The sequence below is a fragment of the Tupaia chinensis genome, unplaced genomic scaffold, assembly GCF_000334495.1.
Source record: "Tupaia chinensis unplaced genomic scaffold, TupChi_1.0 Scaffold000222_1, whole genome shotgun sequence".
Lineage (NCBI taxonomy): Eukaryota > Metazoa > Chordata > Mammalia > Scandentia > Tupaiidae > Tupaia > Tupaia belangeri.
The window spans coordinates 131,562-142,720 of record NW_006159697.1 but is presented as its reverse complement, the minus strand read 5'-3'; the positions used below and the strand labels follow the sequence as shown (position 1 = coordinate 142,720).

Genomic DNA, 11,159 nt, shown 5'->3' with positions numbered 1-11,159 from the left:
CAAGAACATTCTCAGATAAACAAAACCTGAAAGAATTTACCAGCACCAGATAAGATCTCCAAGAAGTTCTCAAGGGTGAGCTATATAAGGAAAATTAAATACAGACACACGGAAAGAAGAGTTCAAAAACTAAGAAAGTGGCCAGCTTAATCGTAGGGACAAGTCTGGAGTTGAATGTTAAACCCCAGAATATAATAGGAAAAATGGAACCAGAATAGAAGATAAAGTACATGAGACTGATAGGTTCATGCACCTACCGTTTGAAAGAATCCTAACCTGTTTCCTGGCTTTAAGAAAAGTTCCTTAGCATTTCTGTCATTTAAATTAAAACTGGTTTTCTTAATAGTACCATATGAACTTACCATTGAAAGTAGTTAGATTATTTAAGAAATTGTGTGATCAATACAATGTGGGTGGAAAAGGAATGGAAGACAATTGTAGACACCAGAGACAGCGGAAGAAGAGGGTGGGAAAGGACAGAAGGTCAGAAAGAGGGGTAGAAAATTTTGGATAATAATATGCATGACTAAGTCACTATGCAATATATTCTAGATGGAAAATCACATTTTGTATGCTGTGATGATGCTTAGGGGAAGAATGTAAATTAAGTTACAAAAAAAGAAAAGTTTCAGAAAAAAAAAATCCATTCGATGACTGCAGTTAAGATAGATAGCCCCACCTTGGTGCTCCTTTATAGGATGCCTAAAGTTAGACTTGTGTTCATGGTAATGTATATATCAGCTGTGTTTGCTATGAAAATATTTAGATTAATTAAGATCTTTAGTAATTCAATTAAAAATGGGGGGAAAAGAGTCTAGAAAGTAAACATAGATACCAGAGACAGTGTGGGAAGAGAGTGGGAGATGGCAGAGGGTAAGAGAAAGGGAATCAAGGATGGGGGGGGGAAGCAAAACATACAGGAAACAAGAAATGGAAAATTATTTGTTGACAATAACATGTATGTGGATGTGCTTGATTGAGACAATATACAGTGTACTCTGGATGGAAAATCTCATTTTGTATGCTGTAATGATGTACAGTGAATGAACATAAACAAATAAATTTAAATTAAAAAAAAAATCCTAAGACTGATACTCCAAACTTAAAAAAAAAATGTACATAGTAATATCCTTCATTTGCTTGCCAATAAATAAATAAAAAGAGGAGGAGGAAACTAAAAAGAAAAAAAAATGGACTTCTAATAACCAACCTTAAGAGACTGTAGAGAAAAACACGTTATATAGATTTATTTAAGGAAGAAAACACAATTTTCTTAGAAGAGTAAAATTAGTAGGTGGAAACTGTAAAACGGAATACTTTCACTAAGAAAACACAAGTCTTCAAATAGTAAGCAATTGGGGCCAGCAGGTGGCTTGGTGGTTAAGGCTATGGACAACCTCATGGCTGACTTTTCTTAAGAATCCCAGCCTAAGAACTTGAGGATCACACTAGGCACCTGTGGTTGAGTACCCAAAATCCCAGGAGAAGAACAAAAAAGGGAGAGATGATTTCTCACTTTTCCTCTTACTGTTTCTCTCCAGGTAAGCACATGCACCTAAGACAAAAAAACTAAAGAAAGGTAAGCAATTAAAAGATAGTGACTACACACTGGAATACTATTAAAAAGATGACATTGTGGTTGTGTCACTGGACTCTCAAGTAGTTGACCACAGTTTGAGCCCTTGACCTGGTGGTTTAAACCTCATGTCAGGCACATGTGTATGTGTGGCCAAAATCCCAAGAGGAGAGATTGGGTGTGGCCACCCCCCTGGAGGGTGATTTCTCACTTTTGCCTCTCTGGCAAATACCTATGTCCTATAACAAAAGCAATCGTTCTTAAAAAAAATATATGAAGTTCAGTAATTTACAGCAAGGACATGGATGAATCTTTAAAACAGTATGTTATGTATGCTAACCTCATTTGTATATGAGATCAAAAAACACTGATGCTTGGAGGTATAGTGGTGTATTTATCAAAGGTTGGGTTAGGAGAAACAGGAGAGAATAATCAATAGATACAATGTTATATTCAACTAGTAAGGAGGCAGTAGATAGCAAGCTAAGGTGCTAGACAACCACATGACTGATCATGGATTGAGTCCTAGATCTGATGGCTTAAAAATCATGCTAGGCACATGTACATGCATACTCTAAATCCCAGGAGAATGGAGAACAGATTGCCTTGTGGCCATCTCCCTGAGGGATGATCTCTAACTTTTCCTTTCACTGTCTCTTTCTGTCCCTCTGCAAGTGAACGTACCCAATGGCAAAACTTTAAAAAAACAAACAGGAAGAGTAAGTTCTAGTGTTCAATTACCAATGTAATATTACTATAGGTTGAAATAATGTACTGTATATTTGAAGATGACTATAAAATTTTGAATTCTATTATCACAAATAAATGATAAATGTTTGAAGTGATAAATATGCTAATTACTGATTTGATCATTATACACTATATACATTTACTGAAATAAAACACTATACCCTGTAAAAACATATAATTATATGTCAATTGTAAATAAAAGTTAAGAAAAATGATGAGAATAATCAACATTCATACTGATTTCTTATTTTATAAGTAAGTTTTTTTAAACTTCTACATGGAAGAAAATAGGTAAGTACATATGTACTTTTAGATTAAAAAAGAAGGAAAAATAAATTATATTAGAAAACGTAAGGAAAATTATTTACAGTATTATAAATGGAAAAAGAGTGTAAGTTTATACTCAAGCTTAACGTTAATTGCTAGAAAAAGGACAATGCAATTCAAATTGAACCTCAAAATTCGAGGAAACATCATCATTAGGGAGGGCAAGTTTCAGTGTACTACGTTTCAAGACTCACAGTGCTAACATTCAAGTAAATTTGGTCTTTTCTGTACTTAGTTGGTATATGGTATTCCTTTAAAGAATTACTTTATTTATTTATTTAAATTTGACCAGAGAGGGACAGAGAAAGAGAGGGAGAATACAAGAGATAAAGTGAGAAAGCAAGCCACCAGATCCAGGACTTGAATCCTGGTTAGCCATGTGGGAGTTCAGTACCCTTAACCACCATGCCACCTGCTGGCCCTCAATGTAATTTTTATTTTTAATTAGATTAATTAAGATCTTTAGTAATTCAATTAAAAATGGGGGGAAAAGAGTCTAGAAAGTAAACATAGATACCAGAGACAGTGTGGGAAGAGAGTGGGAGATGGCAGAGGGTAAGAGAAAGGGAATCAAGGATGGGGGGGGGAAGCAAAACATACAGGAAACAAGAAATGGAAAATTATTTGTTGACAATAACATGTATGTGGATGTGCTTGATTGAGACAATATACAGTGTACTCTGGATGGAAAATCTCATTTTGTATGCTGTAATGATGTACAGTGAATGAACATAAACAAATAAATTTAAATTAAAAAAAAAATACTCCAAACTTAAAAAAAAAATGTACATAGTAATATCCTTCATTTGCTTGCCAATAAATAAATAAAAAGAGGAGGAGGAAACTAAAAAGAAAAAAAAATGGACTTCTAATAACCAACCTTAAGAGACTGTAGAGAAAAACACGTTATATAGATTTATTTAAGGAAGAAAACACAATTTTCTTAGAAGAGTAAAATTAGTAGGTGGAAACTGTAAAACGGAATACTTTCACTAAGAAAACACAAGTCTTCAAATAGTAAGCAATTGGGGCCAGCAGGTGGCTTGGTGGTTAAGGCTATGGACAACCTCATGGCTGACTTTTCTTAAGAATCCCAGCCTAAGAACTTGAGGATCACACTAGGCACCTGTGGTTGAGTACCCAAAATCCCAGGAGAAGAACAAAAAAGGGAGAGATGATTTCTCACTTTTCCTCTTACTGTTTCTCTCCAGGTAAGCACATGCACCTAAGACAAAAAAACTAAAGAAAGGTAAGCAATTAAAAGATAGTGACTACACACTGGAATACTATTAAAAAGATGACATTGTGGTTGTGTCACTGGACTCTCAAGTAGTTGACCACAGTTTGAGCCCTTGACCTGGTGGTTTAAACCTCATGTCAGGCACATGTGTATGTGTGGCCAAAATCCCAAGAGGAGAGATTGGGTGTGGCCACCCCCCTGGAGGGTGATTTCTCACTTTTGCCTCTCTGGCAAATACCTATGTCCTATAACAAAAGCAATCGTTCTTAAAAAAAATATATGAAGTTCAGTAATTTACAGCAAGGACATGGATGAATCTTTAAAACAGTATGTTATGTATGCTAACCTCATTTGTATATGAGATCAAAAAACACTGATGCTTGGAGGTATAGTGGTGTATTTATCAAAGGTTGGGTTAGGAGAAACAGGAGAGAATAATCAATAGATACAATGTTATATTCAACTAGTAAGGAGGCAGTAGATAGCAAGCTAAGGTGCTAGACAACCACATGACTGATCATGGATTGAGTCCTAGATCTGATGGCTTAAAAATCATGCTAGGCACATGTACATGCATACTCTAAATCCCAGGAGAATGGAGAACAGATTGCCTTGTGGCCATCTCCCTGAGGGATGATCTCTAACTTTTCCTTTCACTGTCTCTTTCTGTCCCTCTGCAAGTGAACGTACCCAATGGCAAAACTTTAAAAAAACAAACAGGAAGAGTAAGTTCTAGTGTTCAATTACCAATGTAATATTACTATAGGTTGAAATAATGTACTGTATATTTGAAGATGACTATAAAATTTTGAATTCTATTATCACAAATAAATGATAAATGTTTGAAGTGATAAATATGCTAATTACTGATTTGATCATTATACACTATATACATTTACTGAAATAAAACACTATACCCTGTAAAAACATATAATTATATGTCAATTGTAAATAAAAGTTAAGAAAAATGATGAGAATAATCAACATTCATACTGATTTCTTATTTTATAAGTAAGTTTTTTTAAACTTCTACATGGAAGAAAATAGGTAAGTACATATGTACTTTTAGATTAAAAAAGAAGGAAAAATAAATTATATTAGAAAACGTAAGGAAAATTATTTACAGTATTATAAATGGAAAAAGAGTGTAAGTTTATACTCAAGCTTAACGTTAATTGCTAGAAAAAGGACAATGCAATTCAAATTGAACCTCAAAATTCGAGGAAACATCATCATTAGGGAGGGCAAGTTTCAGTGTACTACGTTTCAAGACTCACAGTGCTAACATTCAAGTAAATTTGGTCTTTTCTGTACTTAGTTGGTATATGGTATTCCTTTAAAGAATTACTTTATTTATTTATTTAAATTTGACCAGAGAGGGACAGAGAAAGAGAGGGAGAATACAAGAGATAAAGTGAGAAAGCAAGCCACCAGATCCAGGACTTGAATCCTGGTTAGCCATGTGGGAGTTCAGTACCCTTAACCACCATGCCACCTGTTTGCCCTCAATGTAATTTTTATTTTTAAGAAATAATTATTTATGCATTTTTATTGGCTAATATTTTACTACACTAGAGAGACAAGAAAGAGAAAGTAAGAAAGCAAGCCACAGGTCTGGGACTTGAACCATAGTTACCCACATAAGAGTTCAGTGCCCTAACCCATCATACCACCTGCTGGTCCTGCAATGTGATTCTCCTATACAAAAAATAAAACGTGAAATGATTGACTCAGTGTAACTAGTAAGTCTATTATCTCAATCATTTATCATTTCTTTGTTATCTGGAATAATAAAAAAAAATTGTTTTATTTTTAAGTTACTCTGAGGTACACAGTTAACTATAGTTACTCCATTATATTTTATAACTGTTAGAACTTATTACTCTTCCCTATCTGAAATTTTGTATTCCTTAACCAACGTCCATCTTTCCGTCCCCAGTTTACCCTGCTTTTTTATGTCTGACTTATTTTGCTTAATTTCCTTCAGGGTTATCATGTTGTCCCAAATAACAGCTTTCATTCTTTTTTTTTTTTTTTTTAATGTCCAAAGAATGTGACAAAGACAGGAATAAGGAAAAAAGCATCCCCTATGGTGTACAGTCATGCTATGATCTCTTTTGTTCCAATTTCTCCATCCTTTCGGGATTCTGGGTACACATTTTCAGGGCTAGAATTTGAACCACGATCAGCCAAGTCAGAAGAGGGTCTCTTAGCCACTAGGCTATAGAACTGGCTCCTCCATTTTGAAAACTTTGGAAATAACTTCTGAATCCTTTGCTTCTTACAGTTTACTTATTTTTAGTGAGAAAGTAAGAAAGACGAAAGACAAGGAAAACAAACAAACAAATAAACAACCCTATCATATAGTTATGCTGTAAGAGCCAGTCAGGACCAAGGGACATGTGAACATGGCATGTTCAAGGAGACCTCAGAACATGAGACTAAAAAGTTCCTATGTGGTCTCAGCATCACAGAACACTGGAAAATCACTCCCCCTCCACTGCTGGCTATAGTTTCCATGCATGTGTATTGTTTCCAATATTCCTGTTAATCTCACTAAGTATGTTTTCTATTGTTGAAAGAAAATATACTTAGGGAACCAGCAGTTAGCATAATGGCTATGTCGTTGGATTCCCACGTAGTCGACCGTGGTTTGCGTCCTGGACCTGGTGGCTTAAAACTTACGTCGGGCATGTGTGCGTGTGTGCCCAAGATCCTGAGAGGAGAACAGAGGAGAAGGGATTGCGGTGTGACTAACCCTGGGGGGGGTGATTTCTTGCTTTCAGTCTCTATGTCTCTGTCTGCCTGGCAAGCGCACGCGCCCTATAGTGAAAATCTCTCCAAAAAGAAAAAAAAAAATTACTTAGTAAAATTACTATCTTTCTAAGATTTTTAAGATCTATGATTTAGTATTATGAACTACCCTGAAGAATGTGCTCTCACATTGCTATAGCTTCTTGCTGGATTGATCCCTTTTACAATGATATCTTTTGTCTCTTCTCAGAGTTTATGACTTGAAGTCCTTCTCTCTGTCTGTCTGTCTCTCTCTAGCTATCTATCTGCCCTTCCATCTATCTGTATCTATCTTCTGTCCCTCTCAAGATAGACATGAGCCACAGTTGCACTGTGAACCTCCCCCCCCCAATCTGTGCCACTATCACAGGCCTGTGGGTCTTTGAGGGGATTCCCTACCCATCAGACTACCAAATTCTATTTAGGTATTATAGAAAATTATCTATATGATAAAATAAAACATACCTCATAGCATGAAAAAAATAAATGTAAGAAAAATTATAAGTGAATTAGAATTTGGTGTAAAATATGGGGAGACAATTATCTAAAGAGAGAGAGAGAGAGATGTATGTCCAAATGTAGCCTTGTGTGTTAAAAGTTAGAGGCAGCAGAGTCAGTACTAAGCAGTTATATTGATTTCTGGATTTTGAACAGGAAACATGACCCTGGTTCCCACCTCAGGGAGCAGTTCATGAGGAGACCAGGGACAAGGTCGGGAAACAACTCAGGGAGCAATACCTAAGAAGGACTAGATAGGATTCACGTTTTCATTTTCCCTATGGAATTTAATTAAGGAGTATTTAAGACAAGATCCTCCCAAAGAACCAGGAATAGGCCTGGTAACTCAGCTCGAAAACACTCTGGTGAGATATACCCTTCATTATCTAGGAAACCAGATCCAATAGCTAAAGACAAAAACAGTAAAGCAAGAGCCAGTAATAAAAGTGACAGGCTCCGAGACCTAGCAAACTCAAGGTTGCAGTTTTTGAAGCAGCTAAAGAGAGAGCAATCAATGTTCTCTCAGGGAATGCAGAACAGTCTGGCAAGCAACAAACAATGTAACTAAAACAACTTAAAAAACCTGCACAGAAAGGAAAACAACCAAGGGACCAGCAGTTAGTATAATGGCTATGTCACTGGACTCCCATGTAGTCCATCATGGTTTGAGTCCTGGACCTGGTGGCTTAAAACTCATGCCGGGCGCGTGTGTGTGCATGCCCAAGATCCTAAGAGGAGAATGGAGAAGAAGGGATTGCGGCGTGGCCATCCCCCCTATGGGGTGATTTCTTGCTTTCTGTCTTGCAAGAACATGCGCCCTTATAGCCAAAATCTCTTCCCCCCAAAATAAAAGGGAAACAATCAACTCAAGATGGTGAAAAGGCAACCTAGGGAATATGAGAAAGTGCTGCAAGCCACATATCTGATAAGGAATTAATATCCTGAAACTGTAAGATTTATGTAATCTGGGGCTGGCATGAGGCATGTTGTAAACATGCTGGACTCCCACATGGCTGACTGATTCAAGTCCTGGACCTGGTGGCTTACTTTCTCACTTTCCCTCTCTCTCTCTGTCTTGCTCTGATCAAATTGGAAAATAATTGGATACAAAAAGTAAAAAAAAAAAAAAAGGTAATCAATATAAAATAAAAATATATTATCTGATCTTAAAATGTGCAATCAAACTGAACAGACATTTCTCAAAAGATTGACAAATGACCAACTGATACATGAAAAGATGCTCAAGATCACTAATCATCAGAAAATTGCAAAGCTAAAATAATACCTTGAATCTGTTAGAATGGCTATTATCACAAAGATAAGCAACAGTAAGTAAAGGTGAGGATGTGAAAAAAAGAGCACCATTGTACATTGTTGCTGAGGATGTAAATTGTTATAGTCATAATGAAAAATGTTGGGAGGTCCCACAAATTGTTAAAAACCATGAAGCCAGTACCTAAGGTGCTAGACTAACCACAATTTGAGTCCTAGACCTGGCAGCTTGAAACTCATGCCAGGATCATGCACATGTATGCCCCAAATCCCAAAAGAACAATGAAGTATTAAAATGTGGACATTCTCTATTACTCATGAGTGATTATTTGACAAAGAAGAAAATATTTTTATGATGTGAATTTTATTTTCATGACTATGGACCATTTTATCATTTAATGTCAACATTTATCTTAGGGATAAAGGCTGAACAGTCAATGCTTCTCCCCCAAAAGAAAGACTAAATCAGTTTTAGAAAGCACTTACTTAATCATTTCAAAAAGCTTTGGATCTGAGACTTTGATATTTCGTGCCATATTCCAGGAAAGTTGAACCATGGGGACTTCAGATTTCACACTTTGCAATTTGTTCCATTCATATCGTTCTATTGCCAATTTATACTGGCAGGCTAAGAGAAAAGAAAAAAAAGTCATAAAGAAACCCAAAGTAATAAAAATACGAAGATAACTATTCAACATCTCTGAAAGGATAGCGTCAATACCAATTCTGACAACGAAGATTACAAGATTATTATATTTTATGAAAATTACAGCAAAAAAAACCCCTATCTTGTGAAAAAGACTGACAAAATGTAAGACACTGTGCCAGCTCTTTTTACATATTCCGTCTTTTCTTTTTTTTTTTTTTAATTTGCAGAGAGAGAGAGAGAGAGTGAGAAAGTGTGAAAGCAAACCATCAGGAGGTCCAGGACTTGAACTGTGGTCAGCCATGTGGGAGTGTCTAGCCCTTTAACCACTAAGTTACCACATTACCTTCTGGCCCCATGTTCTGTCATTTCATTCTTACATTGCCTTCTTAGTTTTCTTTTCTTTTTTTTTTTTTATCCCTTAAGTTTTTACCTAGGGTCTATGTGCTCTCCAGATCCCTTCTCCATTCTTTTCTCAGAATGGACAGGAACACATGTCCAGGGTGATCATAAAACTGACAAGTTCAAGACTCAAACCACTATGCTATCTCCTAGTCCCTTCTTTTCCTTTTTAATTTGCCATAGGGTATATGAACTTACTGAATGGAGGCAGAGAGAGAGAAGACACAAAGATGGAAAGTGAGAAATCACCCACCCTGGGAATGGTCCTCTATTTCTCCCTAATGGGGTTTGGGCTTACATATCTGTGTGTATGTGTGTCTGTGTGTTAGGTTTTTGTCATAGGGCATATAAATTTGCCAGAGATATGGTGTGTTTTTAAGTCTCTGGACACAAACTGTGCAGTTCGCTCTGTAGGATTCAGTTGCCTTAAATAGCATTACAAAAGATGATGATTCCTGAATTTCTAATCACCATTTTCAATTGAAACTGAGATCTGAGAATGTAAAAAATATTTGTTAGAAGTTATAAAATTTAAAATATTGAGTAAAAGTTTAATTCAGGTATTCCTAGCTTCAAAGGCTAACGTCTTTACCTTACATATGTTAAATAATTTGACATTCTGGGCCAGCAGTTGGTAGAGAGGTTGGGGCCCTTAATTCCACCTGGCTGGCTTTGTGCTTCAAGTACTAGATGTAACAGCTTGTCAATCATGCTGGGCATATGTGCCTTCATGCCCAAATCCAAACAGCAAAGAGGAGGAGAGGGTCGTGGCATGGTCATGCCCCCTTGGGGGTGATTTATATCTTTCTCTTTCTCTCTTTCTGGTGAGTACATGCATCCTATAGCAAAAACTAAAACAAAGACTTAAAAACAAAAAGTTTGATATACTAGTGTTGCATATATTAAATACTAAATAAAAACCCTGAAGAATAGATACTCTGTTTTACTTCTCCCTAGAGACATCTTTTATAAAATTAAAATGTATTAGTATAAAATAGTAAAAGTATGTTTTTTATATATGTTAATAAGAAAACTCATATTTTGGGGACCAGCAGATGGCCTAATAGTCATGTTGTTGGACTCCCATGTAGTCAACTACAGTTTGAGTCCCAGATTGAGAGATTTAAGACTCTTGCTGGTGCATGTGCATGCGGGCCCAGGATCCTGAGGGGAGAATGGAGGAGAAAGAATTGCAGTGTGGCCACCTCCCGGGGGGGAGTGTGTGATTTTTTGCCTTGTCTCTCTGGCAAACACATGTGCTAAATAGCAAAAAAACAAAAACAAAAACAAACAAACAAAAAAACATTTGTTATTTATTAAAATCTGTGTTTTTCAATTGCCAATCTGTGCTCTACTAATATTTATGATTTCTATTTCCTAAAAGAAATACTCTTCCTACTTTTAATGAGTTTCTTTTTTTTTATTAGAGGTTTTTGCTATAGGGCCTGTGCACTCGCCAAGCCAGACAGAGAAAGACAGAGAGATAGAAAGCGAGAAATCACCCCATAGGGGGATGGCCACGCTGCAATCCCTTCTCCTCCGTTCTCCTCTCGGGATCCTGGGCACGCACGCACACACGCCTAGTGTGAGTTTTAAGCCACCGGGTCCGGGATGCGAACCACAGTCGACTACGTGGGAGTCCAGCGACATAGCCA

At 36.5% G+C, this 11,159-nt stretch overlaps 1 protein-coding gene across 1 annotated transcript in view; it reads right to left on the bottom strand.

The window, feature by feature from the left end:
* The window catches only part of LOC102494740 (lysine-specific demethylase 6A-like), a gene marked incomplete at its 5' end in the record, with an annotated part of 148,416 nt that overhangs the window by 20,087 nt on the left and 117,170 nt on the right, over window positions 1-11,159 (bottom strand). Inside the window, 1 exon segment of the mRNA XM_027771538.1 lies at window positions 8,943-9,084. Within this exon segment, the coding sequence (XP_027627339.1) occupies window positions 8,943-9,084 (142 nt within the window).